Source organism: Phoca vitulina, unplaced genomic scaffold (genome assembly GCF_004348235.1).
Source record: "Phoca vitulina isolate PV1807 unplaced genomic scaffold, GSC_HSeal_1.0 scaffold62, whole genome shotgun sequence".
In the NCBI taxonomy this organism is placed as follows: Eukaryota; Metazoa; Chordata; class Mammalia; order Carnivora; family Phocidae; genus Phoca; species Phoca vitulina.
The window spans coordinates 5,923,135-5,940,560 of NW_022589765.1; the positions used below are offsets into that span (position 1 = coordinate 5,923,135).

General features: G+C 45.3%; 1 protein-coding gene across 2 annotated transcripts in view; it reads left to right on the top strand.

Moving 5' to 3' along the window:
- Positions 1-17,426, top strand: part of TMEM255A (transmembrane protein 255A) — a 48,052-nt gene that overhangs the window by 5,745 nt on the left and 24,881 nt on the right. For both annotated transcript variants that reach the window (XM_032391425.1, XM_032391426.1), the window contains exons 2-4: positions 1,238-1,380; positions 10,722-10,784; positions 12,577-12,666. In XM_032391425.1, coding sequence (XP_032247316.1) covers positions 1,238-1,380; positions 10,722-10,784; positions 12,577-12,666 — 296 coding nt within the window. The remainder of the gene's footprint in view (positions 1-1,237; positions 1,381-10,721; positions 10,785-12,576; positions 12,667-17,426) is intronic.

A 17,426-nucleotide genomic window follows, 5' to 3' on the forward strand; every position in this document is an offset into this window, starting at 1 on the left:
CCCCCCCCCCCCCCCCCCCCCGCCTTCCCTCATCCCCTCTCCCCTCCCTCCCAGTGGTGCAGTCTGGGCGGCTTCAAAGGCAGCTGCTGCCTGAGGCTGCAGTGAGGCCTCTCAGAATGATGGGGTCCTGGGAGCAGATTCTAGTGGCCTCTTTAGGCCCATAAATGCCACTCAAGCCGCCTGGGTGGGCGACCCCATCATAAGGCTCCGCCGCCACTTCATCGTTCTCACTAGAGAACTGGACTCTCCCGCCAGGCCCCCCGTTTGCTTCTGTTTACAGAACTCCAAAGAGGGGGGGACTCATGCCTGGTATTTCCTGCTGAGAGCCCCTTCCCCGGCCCGGAGAAATGCGGGAGAAATGCGGGCAGAGTGTGAGCGGTGCTCGATTCCTTTAAAAAAAAATTAAATTCAAAAGCGAGCCTAGATACCATTTTTCTATCTGACTTAATAAGCCTGTTTTCGAAAAAAAATATTGGTTTGCGCTATCATGTCTGATAAGCACTGAGTAGGAGAACGGGTTTCTTGTCATTTATATTTACGTCACCCTCACATAAGCCTAAATGTGTATAAGTTATAATCTTCCCCATCTGCCTCCCCCGATACATATCTTTGTGGACTAATGGCCTCCAAACACTTACTTTATTACACACATTTGTTATGTGACAGATCTTGCCAACACACCATTTTAAAGTTTATACATGAGGTGGCAAATGTCAGAAATAAATGAAAAAAAAAATCCCAGTACCTGGCTTGGTTGTGATATTTACACTGAAAATGAAATTTCCTATCTCCAGCTCATGAAAAAACCTTTCTTGGTAGCATATTGGCTTTAAAATATTTTCATTTAATACCTCCACACACACACTTCCCATTTATCATATGCCTTATAATTTGGCCTAAAAAAACACTCTACTAAGTGGGTATGACACATCTTTTATAGAATGCCGAAAGCACAAAAATTTGTTTTGTTTCGTTTTTATGTAACTGGTAAGATTTCTTCTGTTGTTCATTTTCCAACTGGAAATATGGATTTTTTAATTGTAAATGCGGCACCTGATGATGGCAAAAAAAACAAAACAAAACTGAAGCCCCATCCTTTCCCTGTAATTCCACTCCACAGAGGTAACCCCAGTGACCAGTTGGAGTGGGAAAGGAAGGCCTTCCTAATGATTTTTCCTTTAAGTCCATTCCTTCTCTGGCCGAAATGAGTAATTTCAGTTTCTCTCTGTGCTTTCAGGAGCCTTCAATCGAAGGAAACGAAACTCCATCTATGTCACCGTGACTTTGCTCATTGTGTCGGTGTTAATTCTCACGGTGGGCCTTGCCGCCACCACCAGGACCCAGAATGTGACCGTCGGAGGTTATTACCCGGGAGTTATTGTAAGTATAAAAGGCATGGGTAGGTCTCGGTGGCTGTCTGCCTACCGTCTTTCGGGTTCTACTCTGATGGTTTTCAATTCTGCTCGAGTTTCTAGTGTTTGCTCAGTTTTCCTCCTCGATGTTTCCCTGTATGTGTTGAGAGGGGCAACTCTGGGCCCATTAAGAAGAGTACTGGACTGAGAATCAGAAGAATCTGAGCTCTGTCCCTGATTAGCCTTGTCACCTCATTCTTTAGGACCTTGGTTTTCTGGTCTAGGAGATGTTACTAACTAGCAGTGTTAACCTTAGGCTAAGGTCCTTTTCTCTCGAGGCATCTGCTCTCCTATATATGATAGGGGTCACCTGATCTTCCCGGAAACCTGAGGACAGCTTGATGCTCTATGACCAACAGCACTGATCTCCAAAGTAATCCTGCACTCCTATCAGGAAAGATATGTGGAATATTTACTTCTAGAATATGTGTATTTATTCATTTATAAGTTTTATGCATGTTCATAAAACATACAAAAATGGAAATTCAAAGATTAGATTAAAAACAATAATTTTTAATACCTTCATACTAACACTAAAATTTCAAAGAATGATATACACTTCACATGAAGTCTGTCATGAAAGGTAATGGCTATAAATCCTTATTTGAAATAGCCCACTAGATAATTTTGAATGATTTGGGCCGACTTATCAGATATGATTAGATTATCATTGGCATCATTTAAAGATTTTTTTTTAATTTGAGTATAGTTGACACACCGTATTACGTTACTTTCAGGTGTACTACATAGTGATTCAACATGTCTAGACATTATGCTGTGTTCACCCCCAAGCGTAGCTGTCATCTGTCCCCGAACAAGGTGGCATCGTTGTTTTTTAATGTCGATCCCACAACGTAGCCGACAAAAAACTCATCTCTGAGAGTTTTTTGAGAGAGAAGTGTCAACTCCTCCATTTTCTTGTGGCTCGCTTCTTCTGCTTACATCATTAGGGTCATCTTCAATTTGTGGTTTCCAAAGCCCTTGTCCATTTTGTAGGGACTGGCTTAGTTAAAACTAGATCACACAATCCGGGCACACATTCAATGCCCCACCATCAACATTAACCGGTTGCTGCTTGGATCTTGCCTTCCTCCCCAACAAAGACAGCCCGCCTTGTCATCTCACACCGGGGGAGGGCACCAGTGACAGTCTGTTTATTGAATATGTGCAATGCTTAATTTCTTTCTTACTATTTTAGATAAACAATAAATAGGAAACAAGAGTTGGGATAGTTTCTTCCATAGATCAGTGGATTGCTTTAGCCATCCATCCCCAGGGTGCATGCAATCCACTCTGGAAACCACTGAACTCTTGACATACAAAACCTCATTTTATATCAAATCGTCGTGTTGTATACTTTAAACACATACACTTTTATTTGCCATTTATACCTCAATAAGTCTGGGAAAAAGAAAAGAGAAGAAAAACAAAAAAACAAATATGAACCTCGTTCGGATCTACACACACTGCTCTTGAACCCAAAAGCCTAACTCTAGAGGTTGGATCATATTTCGCTATCAATCGTATGACTTCCCAATTATAATTTGTAATTAATTGTAGAGAGCAGGAAGGAAGTTTAGGACGATTTTTTTTTTTAAGTACAGCAAAGAGGTCAGATGTATTTATGTTGTTGGTTTTTTTCTTTTTTCTTTTCCTTATTTATTTATTTATTTATTTATTTATTTGGAGAGGTGGGGTTGGAAAGAGAAGTCAAGGGAGAGGAAAGGATTAAAGATGGATGCCTTTGACAAGCCCGCGCTGTGAGTGACCAAGCCTGACGGGGGTTGCCTAGGCCACGGGTTCCACAGTCAGCCTCCTCAATAGCCCTGGCTGGCCAGACTCAGGCTGCACCTCCCACCTCCCGGGAGCTGAAGGCTGCTCAGGAAGTTCCTTCCTGGCTCTGGGGCTCTGGGGCGGGCAGGGCTCCCTCCAGCCAACGGCAGGTGTCCCACAGACACCGTTCGGTGCCCTCTGTTAAACATGTGATGTGAGAACTCACCCAGTCCACTTCCTGTGGTGAGGCAAGAAAACCAGTTGTCAGCAGAATTGGGTTTTATTTTTAAACACAAGCAAGGGGGGTTGGTGGTGAGGAGGAAAGGGGAGGTAAGATTGCACTTTGGTGGCTTGGAAAGGCGATTTATAAGGTCTGTATGACTTTGCGTGCTTCAGGTAGCTGCATTTCATAAAATATTTCTGACGGATGAGCAAATGCTCAAGCCAAGATTCAGAGTCTCCATGGGTGAGGAAAAGGTATTTTCCATGTCGTTTAAGAATAGAACTCCTCTTATTGTAGAATGATGACTATGAACCTTCTCTGTAGAATATGGGCCCGTGGGTGGCTAGGTTGGAATACATTAACAAAGGAAGGAGGGCTTGTGATTGTTGTTATTCGGGTACCTGATGTTCAGCTAGCCAGGAAGTTGAAGCAGTGGGGGCGTGTGTCTGTGTTTGCGTTTCACTAAAAGCTAATATGGAAATGTTAAGAGGAGAACCATCCCTAAAGGACAGTGTGCCCCATGGTTTAACCTTTAAAAATGTGCTCTTGGAGTTCCTGTAGATTGTTTCTTTAAAAAGGGGTTTTAATTATCGAAAGTGAATGGGGAAGATTGCAGATTGAAAAGCGGAAAAATGCATTTGGGTTTAGAGGTCAGATCGCGGTGTAACAAATACAGTGACCCAGGCCTGAGAAATCCAGATTTATTCGGGAATGGGGTGCTTTCACTAATCGAATTGTTTAGTTATTAGAGAGGTAAGATACTATATAAATTCTAAGCCAATGGTTTCCCCTCCTTGATGTGCATAAGAATGACCTGGTAAAGGCAGCGGTAAAGGGGGTGGGTGAAGGGGGGGATGCAGACCTCAGCTCCCTACCCCCCAGAGATTCTGATCCAGCAGGTTCAGGTAGGTCCCGGGAACCTGAATTTCCTTTTGATGAGGTAACTTTTGATTGAAAAAGCAATACACATTGAATCTGCATTTTAATAAATACCCCCAGGAGAACCTAATTCAAGTCAACCAGCAACCACCTGGAGAACTAAAACCCAAGAAATAAAATATGCTCAGAGATAAAACCAGAATGAACATAGTGGGGCATTTTAAGACTCCACACTGGCAGATTGGTCCCTTTGAATATAAAGGATCCTTGTATAGAAATGTGAAAAATTTCAGGCTACTTGGAGCTCTGCTGTTTTGGGGTTAACTGCAAAAAAAACCAGAATCATCCTAAACTTCCTTTCTGCTCTCTCCAATTAATTTGCTAATTAAATGTGTTAACAGTACGTGAGAATTTAAAATTTCAAAACAGACAAATTAGGGAGCAGTTATTAGATTAAAAGAAGAATTACCATACATACAACCCATTTAAATATTGAGATCTCAGGCATTTTAAAATATAATTATATTTGCACAGCTCAAACTCATGTGAAACTTTTCTGGGCATATTTATTTCGGCAAGCGAGATGCCCTTGTACAGTGAGGTGCATTATAATCGAGCATAAGCTACTCTCTCTGAGCTAGAATGTGGTAGCAACATCCTAAGACACACGTACACACGTGCATCTTTAAAGACGTGCTAATCTGTACAAGCTGAACTTCGCAACTTTTTTAAAAATGAAAACCGATAAAGAAAGACAAACTGGCTTAGGATTTTTACTGTCCTCGAGTGTTCGAGGCGTATTCCATTCCGGAAGAGTTTTCGGTAAGGTTTCTGCACCGGAGACCTAAAAAAACAAGAGGCTCCGTTGTTGTTGTATAAAGCTGAAAAAGGCAGGAGGGAGAGCCTGCTTCTTCTCTGTAACACTTTAACCTTAGATCCAGGAGAATGAGGCCTTTAAATGTGTTTCCCCAGCAACCCGCAAGATGGGGTTGGCCGCCTGATCAGCGTGGAAATCCTTTCATTCTTGCACCCTCTCCCCAGCTGTTGTACTGCTAAGCCCATACCAGCCTGGGTTTCCTTTCAGGAAAAAAAAATAAATAAAAATAAGAGTTTCAGCTCTGTTTCCAAGGTGCGAGTGTGTGTGTGAGTTCATTGAAAAATTATATCAGAGTTACCGTGGGATAGTAGGAGACTGAGACAACGGGGATCGTCCGAGGCAATAGCCCAGAAACTTTCTCTAGGCAAGTGTGGCTTCAGCTTCACATGTGAAGACTCTTGATAAATCCAACAAAGTTTAGATTAAAGAATCGACTGCTAGGGAAACATACGCGGCTCTGGATAGTGGGATTTTGTGTTTTATTGTGAATTAGGCAGAAATTTTGTCCACCTCTTGTTGAAAATATTTCTAAAATATAAGCTCATTCTAAAATAATGTTCCTACCTTAGGAAGTACATTTCAAAGATGAGACTCGAATCCGGATTTGCTAAATCAGACATCTAATGCCAGAAAGTTCTAACTTTCATTGGCTCCCTGTTGCCTCCTTAGCTTTGTCATTCAGGGCTCACTGAAGATGCCCCTGGCCTGGTCTCCCATTCCCCCTCTTTTTCCAAAATTGTCAGTTCCTGCCCTGAACACAATTTGGGTTTTCCTGCCTTGCTGCTGTGATTTTTCATTGTTCACCCTGGTCTGGAATGTCCTCCTTGCACTCTCTCTCTCTGTTGACTCAAATGCTCTGTTCTATCCCAACTTAAAGACATGGCTGGGACGTTTTTCAACTGCAGGGGTCCGCAGTGGTGTCTACCATCTTTGAACTCCCTACCATAGATTTCTCCTACTCATGGTTCCAGAAAATACTTAACATCCTCCTTTACGGCATCTGTTGGGCCATATTCTTTGACTTTGTTTGTACAGGCCCACCATCCCTTATCTGAATCCTTGGGTCAGATGTGTTTGAGAATTTAGACTTCTTTTTTTTAATTTTAGAAAGATAATACAGTGCATAAGTTACCTTATCTAACATCCCAGTGGGGTCTTGAGGAAAACCCCATAATCAGCTCCTTCATATCTCTCTAATAAACTGTGAATTTTATACTAAGTGGATAAAGATTATAAAATAATCTCACATCAGTTCAAGGTTTTACCACCAAGTTAGTTACAAAAAAAAAAACCTTTTTGGTTTTAACAGCTTTGTGGATTTCAGGATTATGGGAAGGAATTGTGGACCAGTTTACCTAATTATAGCTTCTTGAGGCTGAGTCTCATTGGTCGTAGTCTCATTGGTCATGGTATCATATCCCCCCCACCCCAATTCTGGTCTCCAAATCACAGATCTAGCACAGTCCCTGCTGCAGAGTCGATGTCCAATTAACATGTATTGAATGACTAATCCTTCTGAGCATCAGTGCTGGGTGTCTGCAGCAGTGAATGGGAATCAGCATAAGTTACAGAGCCCAGTCCAAAAAGAGCCCTTAAATCTGACTTTGATTTCCAGTGATTTGACTTTTTCTTCAACGAGTGGAGGGCAGCCAAAACAAAGCAAGTTGGTTATTTATTCAGGTAATGGGGAATCAAAATGGAGGTCCAAAGGTCTGCACTTCCCATGATTCCATGCAGTTCTCGAGGGGTGACCATAGAGCTTACCTTTCTGAGGCCTCAGGAGAGTAAACAGTTGATTAGAAGCAACTGCCCGCTTTCAGGAAATTCTGTTGATTTGTCCTTTTTTATTTTCAACCCCTCAGTTCTTCCTCAAATAGGACTTTTCACTCCATCCTTGCAGGGAACTTCTTTCCTGGAGAGGGAGGGACAGTGACAAAGGTCACTATTCTACAGCACAGTGTGGCTGAAAGAGCATCAGCTGTAGGTCAGGGGACCTGTGGGCTAGTCCTGGCCCTGTCATTAACTTGCTATACGCGGGGATAAGTCCATACAGTTCTCTAGGCCACCATTTTCCTGTCTATCCAATGGGAATGGTATCAGCTCCATTAAACTCCATAGCGTTACTGTGACCAAAATGGAGAGCACATGCTTCTTTAAATTCAAATGCTTTTCAAAAGTACGGTAGTTTCAGCAACACTGGTGAGTTCATCAACCTATCATCCAGGTGAGTGAATTCTTCCAGCCATGACTCAAAGGATACTAGTTCCCTGCCCGGTGAACTCTACCTATCTTTGACCCCATATTTAAATGTCTCCTCCTCTGTGAAATCTTAGAACTACCACTTACTTATCATCCTACCTTATGCAAGTCACACCACATGCTTTATTTTTTTAATTTTATTTATTGGAGAGAGACAGAGACAGAGATAGCAAGAGAGAGCAGGAGCAGAGGGAGAGGGAGAAGCAGGTTCCCCGCTGAGCAGGGAGCCCGATGCGGGGCTCGATCCCAGGACCCTGGGATCATGACCTGAGCCGAAGGCAGACGCTTAACCGACTGAACCACCCACCCAGGTGCCCCCACACACACTTTATTTTTAAAAAATTTTTTTATTTGAGTATAGCTGACACACGATGCTACGTTAGCTTCAGGTGGACGGCATGCCGATTCCTCCTCTGTATACATTATGCTGTGCTCCCACCCGTCAGCATACGACGCGATTACAATTCTGTTGTCTATATTCCCCACGCTGTGCCTTTTCTTCCCATGACTTCTTCATTCCATAACTGGAAGCCTGTATCTCCACTCCCCTTCGCCCATTTTGCTCACCCCCACCACCCCCCTCCTCTCTGGCAACCATCAGTTTGTGCTCTGTATTTATAGGTCTGATCCTGCTTTTTGTTTGTTTGTTCATTCATTTGTTTAGTTTTTTCAGATTTTACATATAAGTGAAATCATATGGTATTTGTCTTTCTCAGTCTGACTTACTTCACTTAGCATCATACCGTCTAGGTCCATCTGTGTTGCCACAAGTGGGAAGAGCTCATCCTTTTACGGCTGAGTAATATTCCATTGCATATATATACACCACATCTCTCTTATCTCTTCGTCTATCAGTGGACACCTAGGTTGCTTCCATATCTTGGCTATTATAAATCATGCTGCAATAAATGTAGGGGTGCATAGATCTTTGTGAATTAGTGTTTTCGTTTTTGGGGGTTAATACCCAGTAGAAGTCACACTACACACTTTATCTCATTCCATCCTCACAGCAGCCCTGTGTGGTAGTTACCATTGTGACGCCCATTGTATAGATGGGGAAACTGACGCACAGAGTGGGTAAGGGCCTAGCCCAAGGTCACACAGTTTACAGGTAGCGGGGCCAGGGATGTAGTACAAAATGAATTATTCTCTTCTCCTGTAGCACGATGTTTACCCTTTCCTGTGGTCCTTAACCCACAGTCTGTCTCTCCTTCACTGGACTATGAACTGCTGGAGAGCAGAGGTCATGTCTTATTATCTGACACAAGCGCTTAGTGCATATTAGAAAACCGAATGCATCAGAGGAGATTCAAATGGAATAGAAAGAAAGGGAGGGAACTGGATGAAGTAACTGGCTAACCTGGGACTTCTAGTCCCGAGTGCCTTGTTTTTCCAGTCAATTCCACGAGGCTTCAGCCCACCTCTTCTGGCCACTATCATCAGGGAGTTATTTGAGAGCGCCAGGAACGACGAGTGTTTTCGTTTCCCGTCTGAAGGCCAAGACTGCTGTTGGGGTTCAGGCGACATTAAGTGAATATCTGTGGAAACTGATAAACTGCTCAGTCAGAGGACTTACATTCCATGTAAGAAGCTGCCTCCGACTTTCTCTCGATCTCCCCGAGTGGTCCAGAATGCCATAAGCACAGACTATTCATGGAATTCTTCCTGAAAAATAAAAGCTGTGGAATACATTGGAGGCGGGGGAAAGAGAAAACATGAAGGTCTCTTATGAAATCGAGCAAACAATGATAGGACTTTCCAGCTCAAATTAGTTAGAGCTGCTCAAAAGTTAAATGTCTTCAAAAATAGAAATAACCACGGGAACAATATTTACTGAGTACTTACTGTTAGAGTCCCCATTTCCCAGATCAGGAAACTGAGGTTGAGAGAGGCCAATCCGTCTGTTCAAGATCCCACAGACAACGGCGGAAGAGCTGGGGTAGGAAGCCAGGCTGGTGTGAGTACCAGGTTTTAATCAGTATACTTTATGACAACACATTTCAATTACATTTAAAATAAGAGCAGGCGGGAGACGGGCAGAGTTTAAGTGTTGAGTGAGGATGTTCTCAGTGGCGTCTTGGGTGGTGTGGGATATACCCTTGTGAGCGTCGGCTTCTATTTCCCCAGAGGGGTTGCTGGCTGAGTGGCCCTGCAGAATGAGTCCTTGGAAATCTGTATTCATTCCTTCCCTTCAAGCCCCCTTCATGCCCTTTCATTCTTGGGTTTCTGAGACCAGCACCCAGTGCCCCTACGCTGCCCCACCTCACTTCTGCCCAGCCCTCGGGTCCATTAGATTTCCAAGTTCAGCTGTAAGGCTTGGGGGCCTCAGGTGGAAATAGATGCCCCTGTTAGCCAAGGTAAGGCTGCAGAGGGCAACCCGGACCATTAGTGAGGCTAAGGAGACCTGTAACTACATCACCGAGCTTGTGTTAAGATTTATTGGTCTGTGCTCACCACTTTTTACTTACTGCATTTTTATCCCCACCAACAGCCATCGGTTAGCGATCGTGTGCGGCTGAGCCTGGCCGACTCAGTCCACTAATGGCAGAAGTGAGAGGAAATGGGACCTGCTACAGCGAGCCATCATCCCAGCCACTTAGACAGGGAGATTGTTTTTTCAGGGCTTTACACGGCCATTTCTGTTCACCCTCTAATGAATGCTTTCTGTCCATAAATGAAGCAGAGATGGAAGAAGAGGTGAATAAGTGCTAACGTAAATTGCAGTGGGTCAGCCACAAATACAGGCTTTCAAAAAATAGGGTTTGGTTTTGTTTTTTGGTTTTTTTTTTTAAGTCTAGGTTAAGGTACTTGCTGATCTCTAAAGTACTTCCTGGGTTTGATTAGTGTGCCAGATGCATCAAAAATTGCTATTTCAAATATTTACTTTGTAATCCATGCATCAGAGTAGACGGTCTCCTTTCAAAAAAAAAAAGAAAAAGATAAAGATCAGACTATAACGCGTGCTTTTCACCGTTATATGTCTCGTACTGACTCACCAGTCACGCGCTAGGTAATAGATATTGACACTGAAATAGGCAGGCTCTGAAAAGCTCTGGTTGACCTTTACTTTGAATTTTTGGGCACATGAGTTTCTTTTTAGGTCTGATTCATTTCGACAAGGCAAAATTGACAAATGGTGGGAGAAATACTTTTATTGAACACGTCGTATCTGCGTAACAGCCGCATGTGTCATATCAGGCCTTTTTCGTTGTCCTGAATCATATCCAGGAGCGGGATATGATTGCGTGGGCAGGCTGATCACCTTCTCACATGCTATGTTTGCCATATTGCTTTGCAGCTCGGCTTTGGATCCTTCCTTGGAATCATCGGATCAAACCTCGTTGAGAACAAACGGCAGATGGTAAGTTTTCATCGCTATAGAATCGCACTCTTCCTCTGAAAAAGCTCAATATTTATATGGATAAGTAACACACTTTTCAAGGTTGCCCAGGTCGGGCCCCAAAAGCAAATGCCCCTTTGCCTTTTCTCCTCAGCCTCCAGGGAACTTATTCTAAAGTGACCCCGTGGTATGGGACTTGTTCCTGTCTTGCCTGACCCTCCCTCAGTGCCCTAGTTAGTCTCCTTAAGTCAAAGAGATAGAATATTCTGGATCTTGCCCTTTGCTTTCCTCCTCCCTCTCTGATGCATAACCTTTGGGGAAAGTTTTGCAGAGGGTTCCTGCCTTTTAGGATATTACACTTGTAAATCAAGATGCCCTGGGGGGTGGTCAGATGGTGGACTGATTAGACTCACCCAGTACTAGCCTCTGTGGCATCTAGACCTTGATAATGGGGTCTATTTAACAGCAAGTTTAATCAGATAAGGTAATAGCTCCAGGGACAGAGAACTCTAACCATCCGTTCTCCCCCAGCAATGTGGGAGATTCCCTCAGGGGAGCACTCAGCGCTCTCTTCTTCCATTTCACCTGGGCTCCCCGCCTCCCCCCGCCAGTCGTGTTTGCACTCTGGGCTTACATTATTCAAAATAATGGGGGAGTTTTAATTGTAGAGCTGATCATCGCATAGCTAATAATGCCAATTTCACGACAGCGTTCATCCATTATTTACCAATTCTCTGTAGTGCTGTGAAGTGAGATTGATGGGGAGAGGCTTCTGAACAACTCCTGAAGGAGAGAAGTATTTCCTCCTAGCCTGCTGAGGAGGGAGAACCTTAGGGTAGCCTTGACTTTGATTTGGTTTTGCCCTGGAGAGCAGTTTAATGCCGTGCTATTTCCCCCTGTTTACCTCCAAATACCTCAAGGAAGAAAAAGACTGATTCCGTCTCCTTCTGAGGGTCGACCCGGGCAGATGGTGGGTTTAGGCGGCCCCCGCCCCCCACCCCCTGCCCCTGGAAGCACCTTCCTCCACATCGGCTTGTAGTATCTCCCTTGTAACGGAAGCCAGATTATTAGGAAAATCTTTTTATCTAACATGATCAGAGTGTAGGGCAGTCTGGTGCAAGCAAACATTTTTCTTAAAAATTTTTGTACGTACTACACAGAGTTGATCGGTTCCAGAGACTTCCACCCTTGTGAGAGGTCTTTGATATCTAAATCTTAATAAGTTGAATGTTCCTTCTTCAACCATGCAGAAGGCCAGGTGGGGTTGTGTGGGGCCTCAGAATCGTCCCTGTCTTCATCACTGCCCATGGCGAGGGGTTGAGAAGAACACTGGACCGGGAGCTGGTGGGCACCGGGCTCTTCTGTAGACGGGATGGGGACCCTGGGCGCACCCACTACCCCTCTTTGAGCCTCCAGCCCCACAATAAATAAAACGGGTGGACTACACGACGTCAAATGTCCAACATCTTTCGGAGTCTGAGGATGGAGGAGCCACACAAATTCCTCCACAGGGATAGGATATTCCTCCACAGACAGCCTGCTCGGTATCAGCAAAATCTCCTCTTGATTGGGTGTCCACAGACTCACGGGGTGAATTTCTTAGCTTGCTCTGAAAATGTAAAAAATGCCTTCGGCGGCCCCTACCCCTCATCCCACTCATCCTGCGTGACTGATGAAAAGCACCCCCATGGGGCGGCAGGCCAGAGTTCGGCTTTGGCTGGCATTCTCATGGGGATCCTCTAGTCTCCAGGAACAGCAAGAGTGGAAGGCTAACAGACACTTGTGTTTTGTCCCCCCCACCCCACCCCCGCAGCTGGTGGCTTCTATCGTCTTTATCAGCTTCGGTGTGATTGCGGCCTTTTGTTGTGCCATTGTGGATGGGGTCTTTGCTGCCAGACACATTGTGAGTACTTTCAGGCCCGGGTCAGAGGACGCGTGCAACAGAGCGAGGCTTTGTTGAGTGTGTGCGGCGGGGTGTGTGTGCTAAGGGCTGTGACAGTACAGAGGAGGGGGAGACAGGATCCCTGTCTCAGGTTGCTGAGCGTCAGGATGAGGACACCGCTGGACCCCCGGTCATCTAGAGAACCGGGGCTAAGCTGGGGGCATAAACTCTAAGTGCCGGAGCCATTTCTCTTGGGCTCCAGTGGCCAGGAACAGGCTTCCCTGCATCGGCCTTTGACATGCGAGTGAGATTTGGAAAGGCAGAAGCAAGGGCACTGGGGCCAGGGGAAGGGCCTTGGAAGTGACGCTGGGGACAAGGAGGGAGGGAGAAGCAGGAAGGCCTATGAGTTCTGAGGGCCTCAGAGGTTTCAACAGTGACAGGAACAGACCATGAGGACAGAGTCACCTCTTCTCAGATTCCTGAACTTTGCTGTCCCTACAACGGGGGTTGGCGTTTAGTGATGTGATTGGGGTCCAGAGAAAACCCCAGTGCTAGAAGCTTCCACTCAGAGCCCAGTCCTGGCGTTTAGGGGCCAAATCCTCAAAGCTGCCCCTTGAGGAAAGCCATTTGACTCCTGAAACCCAAACTTGGGCTCTTCTCTGAGGAAGCCTGGGCTTCAGGGCATTCCCATGTGGCTCCTCACAGGAGCCCTCGCCCCTCTTTTAGTACTTTCCATTCCACACTATTCCAGACAGTGCCTATGACCCATAGTACTTTCAGGGTTTCATAAAAATATTATCATTTCTTTTCAAATCAGTAGACAAGCGATGAGCTTTTAGGTCAAGGAGAAGTTTTTGCATATAAATATATTTGTCTTTATAACAATGCAGTCATTCGATATAATTAAAATAAAGAAAATATAATTTTCAATATCTTTTAATGGAGAGAGGGGCCCACAAAAGCAAAAGTGCCTAGGTCCCAGGGAGGTCATAACATAGCCCTGGTCTGGCCCAAAATCAAAATCAAAAGCGAGCCACCACAGCTTACCGGGTCCTCACAACAGACACAAATACTCCTTTTATTCCTACTGAATCAGCATGGAAAATGAAAGCATCTCATGAGTTAGTTGGAAATGTTTTGTTTTCCAAAACAGCCAATTTAGGGCAAAATTGTATTATCAGAATCTTCTGTGGATCAATGACATTGGCAAATAGTGCAGGTCGTCCTAAGGCCGTGGCATGAGTATGGTTGGATCTGGGGAAGGATGATCTGTGACATTGTTATCACAATTCCCACTTGCTCTTGGACCCCCCTCTCAGGCGTAAGAGTCAGTCCTTCGTTTGCCAAGATTAGAGGAACTCATGCGGTCAGTGCTGCCCCACCAACAGTCTCTGAACTGGTGTCTCAGGAGATAATTTCTGGGCAGGGGGCAGAGTCAGGGGTGGGAGAGAGAGGCTCTTGGCCCAATTTTCTTTTCAGGGCCAAGAATTTAAAGGTAGGCCCCGATATCAGACCCATCCTTTCGGATTTTAGCTGAGGGCAGCCATCTTCTTCATCTTTTCTTTCTTAAAAAGGCCGATGACACGTTGGGAACTTGTGACATCCACAAACCTACCACCCTCACATAGCAAGTCTTAGCATTTCTGCATATTACCCTCTGAGCACACACCTGTTTGTGTAGCTGGTTACAGCCAATCACAGCATGCGTGCTATTTTGTATTCAACAGGAGCCATCTTAATAACAATAATGCCTTGTTTTTGTGGAGCGCATTTAGCTTTTCAGTGTGGCTTCCCATCTATTATCTCATTTGGGGCCTACAGCAATCCTGTGAGATATGTAGGGCAGGCATTATTATCCCCATTTGACAAGGAGTATTCACTCTGAGGCAGTCTCCATGGTAACAGAGGCCTAGTGGCCAAGAAGCCTGCAGTAGATTTTGATGGCATCATGAGCTAAAATGGCTTCCTCCTTTTCCCTCCTCCTCCCACGCTTGATGTGTATTTTTTTTAAACAGCTTTATTGAGATATAGTTCACATCCCATATAATTTGCCCATTTAAAGTGTACAGTTCAGCGGGTTTCAGTATCTTCGCTGTTACGGGCAAACCATCACCACATCGGTTTTAGAAGGTTTTCATCATCCCCCCCAAAGAAACCCCGTATTCGGGGCTTTCACTTCCCTATGCCCCATTCCCCTCAGCCCTAGGCAACCACGAGGCTACTGTTCTTTCTCTACAGATTTCTCTATATTAATTAACCTTTCATATTAATGGAATCATATAATATTATGGTCTTTTGCGAACTGACTTCTTTTTATGTAGTATGATATTCTCGGGGCTCATCCATGCTGTAGCTGCATTTCTTTTTATGGCCTGATATTATTCCATCATATGGATATACCACATTTTGTTTATCCATTCACCGGTGGACATTTAGGTCGTTTCCAGCTCGTGGCTTTTACCAATAATGCTGCTATAAACATTCATGTACTGTGTGGCCACATGTTTTCATTTTCCTTGAGTATATACCTAGGAGTGGAATTGCTGGGTCATATCATAACTATGTTTACCCTTTTGAGGACCTACCAGACAGTTTTCCAAAATAGCCAAACCATTTTGCATTCCCGCCAGAAGTGTAGGTACGAGAGTTCTAATTCCTGCGCATCCTTGCCAACTCTTGGTATCTGACTTTTTAATTCTAGCCATCCTGGTGGGAATGACGTGGTACCTCGCTGTGGTTTTGATTTGCATTTCCTTGATCCTCCTCCCATGTTTTTTTGATCACTGGCCTCCATCAGAGGCAATGGGGAAAAATCCAGTTATATTTACTGGAAGTTTCCTCTAATGACCACCTACCTATCTCTGACTCCAGGCCCTCGGCACTTCCTACAGTTACTGGCCTACAGTAGAGCATTTGATTCAGGGATTTGGAGTAAGGCTGGATGAAACTTTAAGAAAACCTTTCTGCTTACCCTGTACCTATCCTATGATATCTGCCAGTCCTCACTGATACCCAGAGAGTTTAGAGGAAGAAGGCTTTATTGATGTATGGTGATATCTATTGGCCAGTTTAATGAAAGGCATTTTTGCACCCTAGCACCACCTGGGTGGGCTAAAGCCAGTCTTTTCTTTTCCTTTCTGTCTTTCTTTTCTTTTTTTTTTTTTTTATAAATAATGTATTTTTAAAAAGATTTTACTTTTAAGTAATCTCTACTCCCAATGTGGTGCTCGAACTCACAACCCCAAGGTCAAGAGTCGCACGCTCTACCCGCTGAGCCGGCCAAGGCGCCCCTAAGTCCGCCTTTTCTGTTGTTGGAGTCCTTCAGCACCATCTTGCCCTGTCCTTTGACCTGGGGGCGTGTGTGCTTCCTCGCAAGCCCTACCCTTCTTACACACCCCTCTAAAGGTGTCTTGTTCCCTCTCTCGGTTGTCTCTTATTTCCTTCCCTTCCCCTCCCCCTAACACGGCCATTAGCCAGCTGGGAAAGTCGCTTTACCTTCTTGGGTCCCAGTTTCCTTCCCTTCAGTAACCTCCCTAAGGGAGCCTGGCACAGAGTAGCCTCTCACCATGAAGCAACTTTCATTTCCAACTCTTCACTCCGCAACTGGTAGCCCTTCAGATTAAAAAGGTTGCCGAGGCCAAGCTGAGTGACTTTTTCCTACCTCCCGACGGGGTCTCAATGCAGATTAGCCACCAAAGGCAGCGCATGGACAACCATCACGTGTGAAGGGGTCTGTCTTCATTTAGTTGGTGGCTGAACGCTTTTTGCAGAACCGGGAGGTCAGGAGGGCTGTGACAGCACATCAAGCCTCCCCTTCCCCAAGATAATAAGGGCCTCTGCTCTTCCCCAAACACGGAAGATAAACCCTGCTGAGTACGAACACGAGCACCTTCATTCCTTCCCAGCCTGACTCCAGCCTAAGCCAACATTGAACAGACAGGACGTTTCACAGAAAAGCAGCTGATGGAAAGTCCTAGGTCCTCGATGGAGCTGCAGGCTGGGAGGCTGGAGGCCCTTGGGTGCCAGGAACAGGAGATGGCAAATCATGAGTGGGAAAAGCAGCCACCGGGGTTATTGAAAATGGTGAGAAAAGTGGGGGCAGGAGGGAGGGTGGTTTGACCAAACCCCACAGGTCATTTTGCGTAAACTGCTTGTCCCATCCTAGCCTGCTTTTGGCCAAAGCCTCCTACCCCTTGGGGGATGTTTAGCATCACCCCAGAAGTGAACAGCATCCCCTGCCTGCAAGTTCCCGGGCAGCGCTGGATCGTGTCTGTCTGTTCTACCCCAACCCCCACGCCTGAGAGCTCCCTCACCAGGAAGCTGGCCAAGCCAGGAGGGTAAGTCAACTGTCCTTGAGCCCCATGTTAGTCTTCTGGGCTTTCGCAGTATTTTTGGAGGTCACGGTCTTTATCTAATCTGTGTAGTTGAGTGAAAATGGCTCATAGTTCAGCTGAGTTAAAATCTACAGCAGCCTCCGTAGCTGCTCGTCCCCCTGGCGCTTGCTTCCTGAGCTCTTCCTTCTGGAAACACCGTGGCAGTGACAGCAGCGAGCACGTCAGCCAGCCCGAGTCCTGTCCTCAGGTGACAAGGAGACCTCATCGTCGGAGCAGGGCTCCCTCCTTTCGGGAGCATGATGTTGCAAGAGTTCTGTATCTTGTTCCCTGGGGGCTCTTGGGAAGAAGATGAAGACTAGAAATAAAAGAAAACCAGAGAGGGAATTTCAAGGAACCGATTTCTCAATCAGTTTCCTAATTTGTCATTAACCAAGTGGCCCAGTGGAA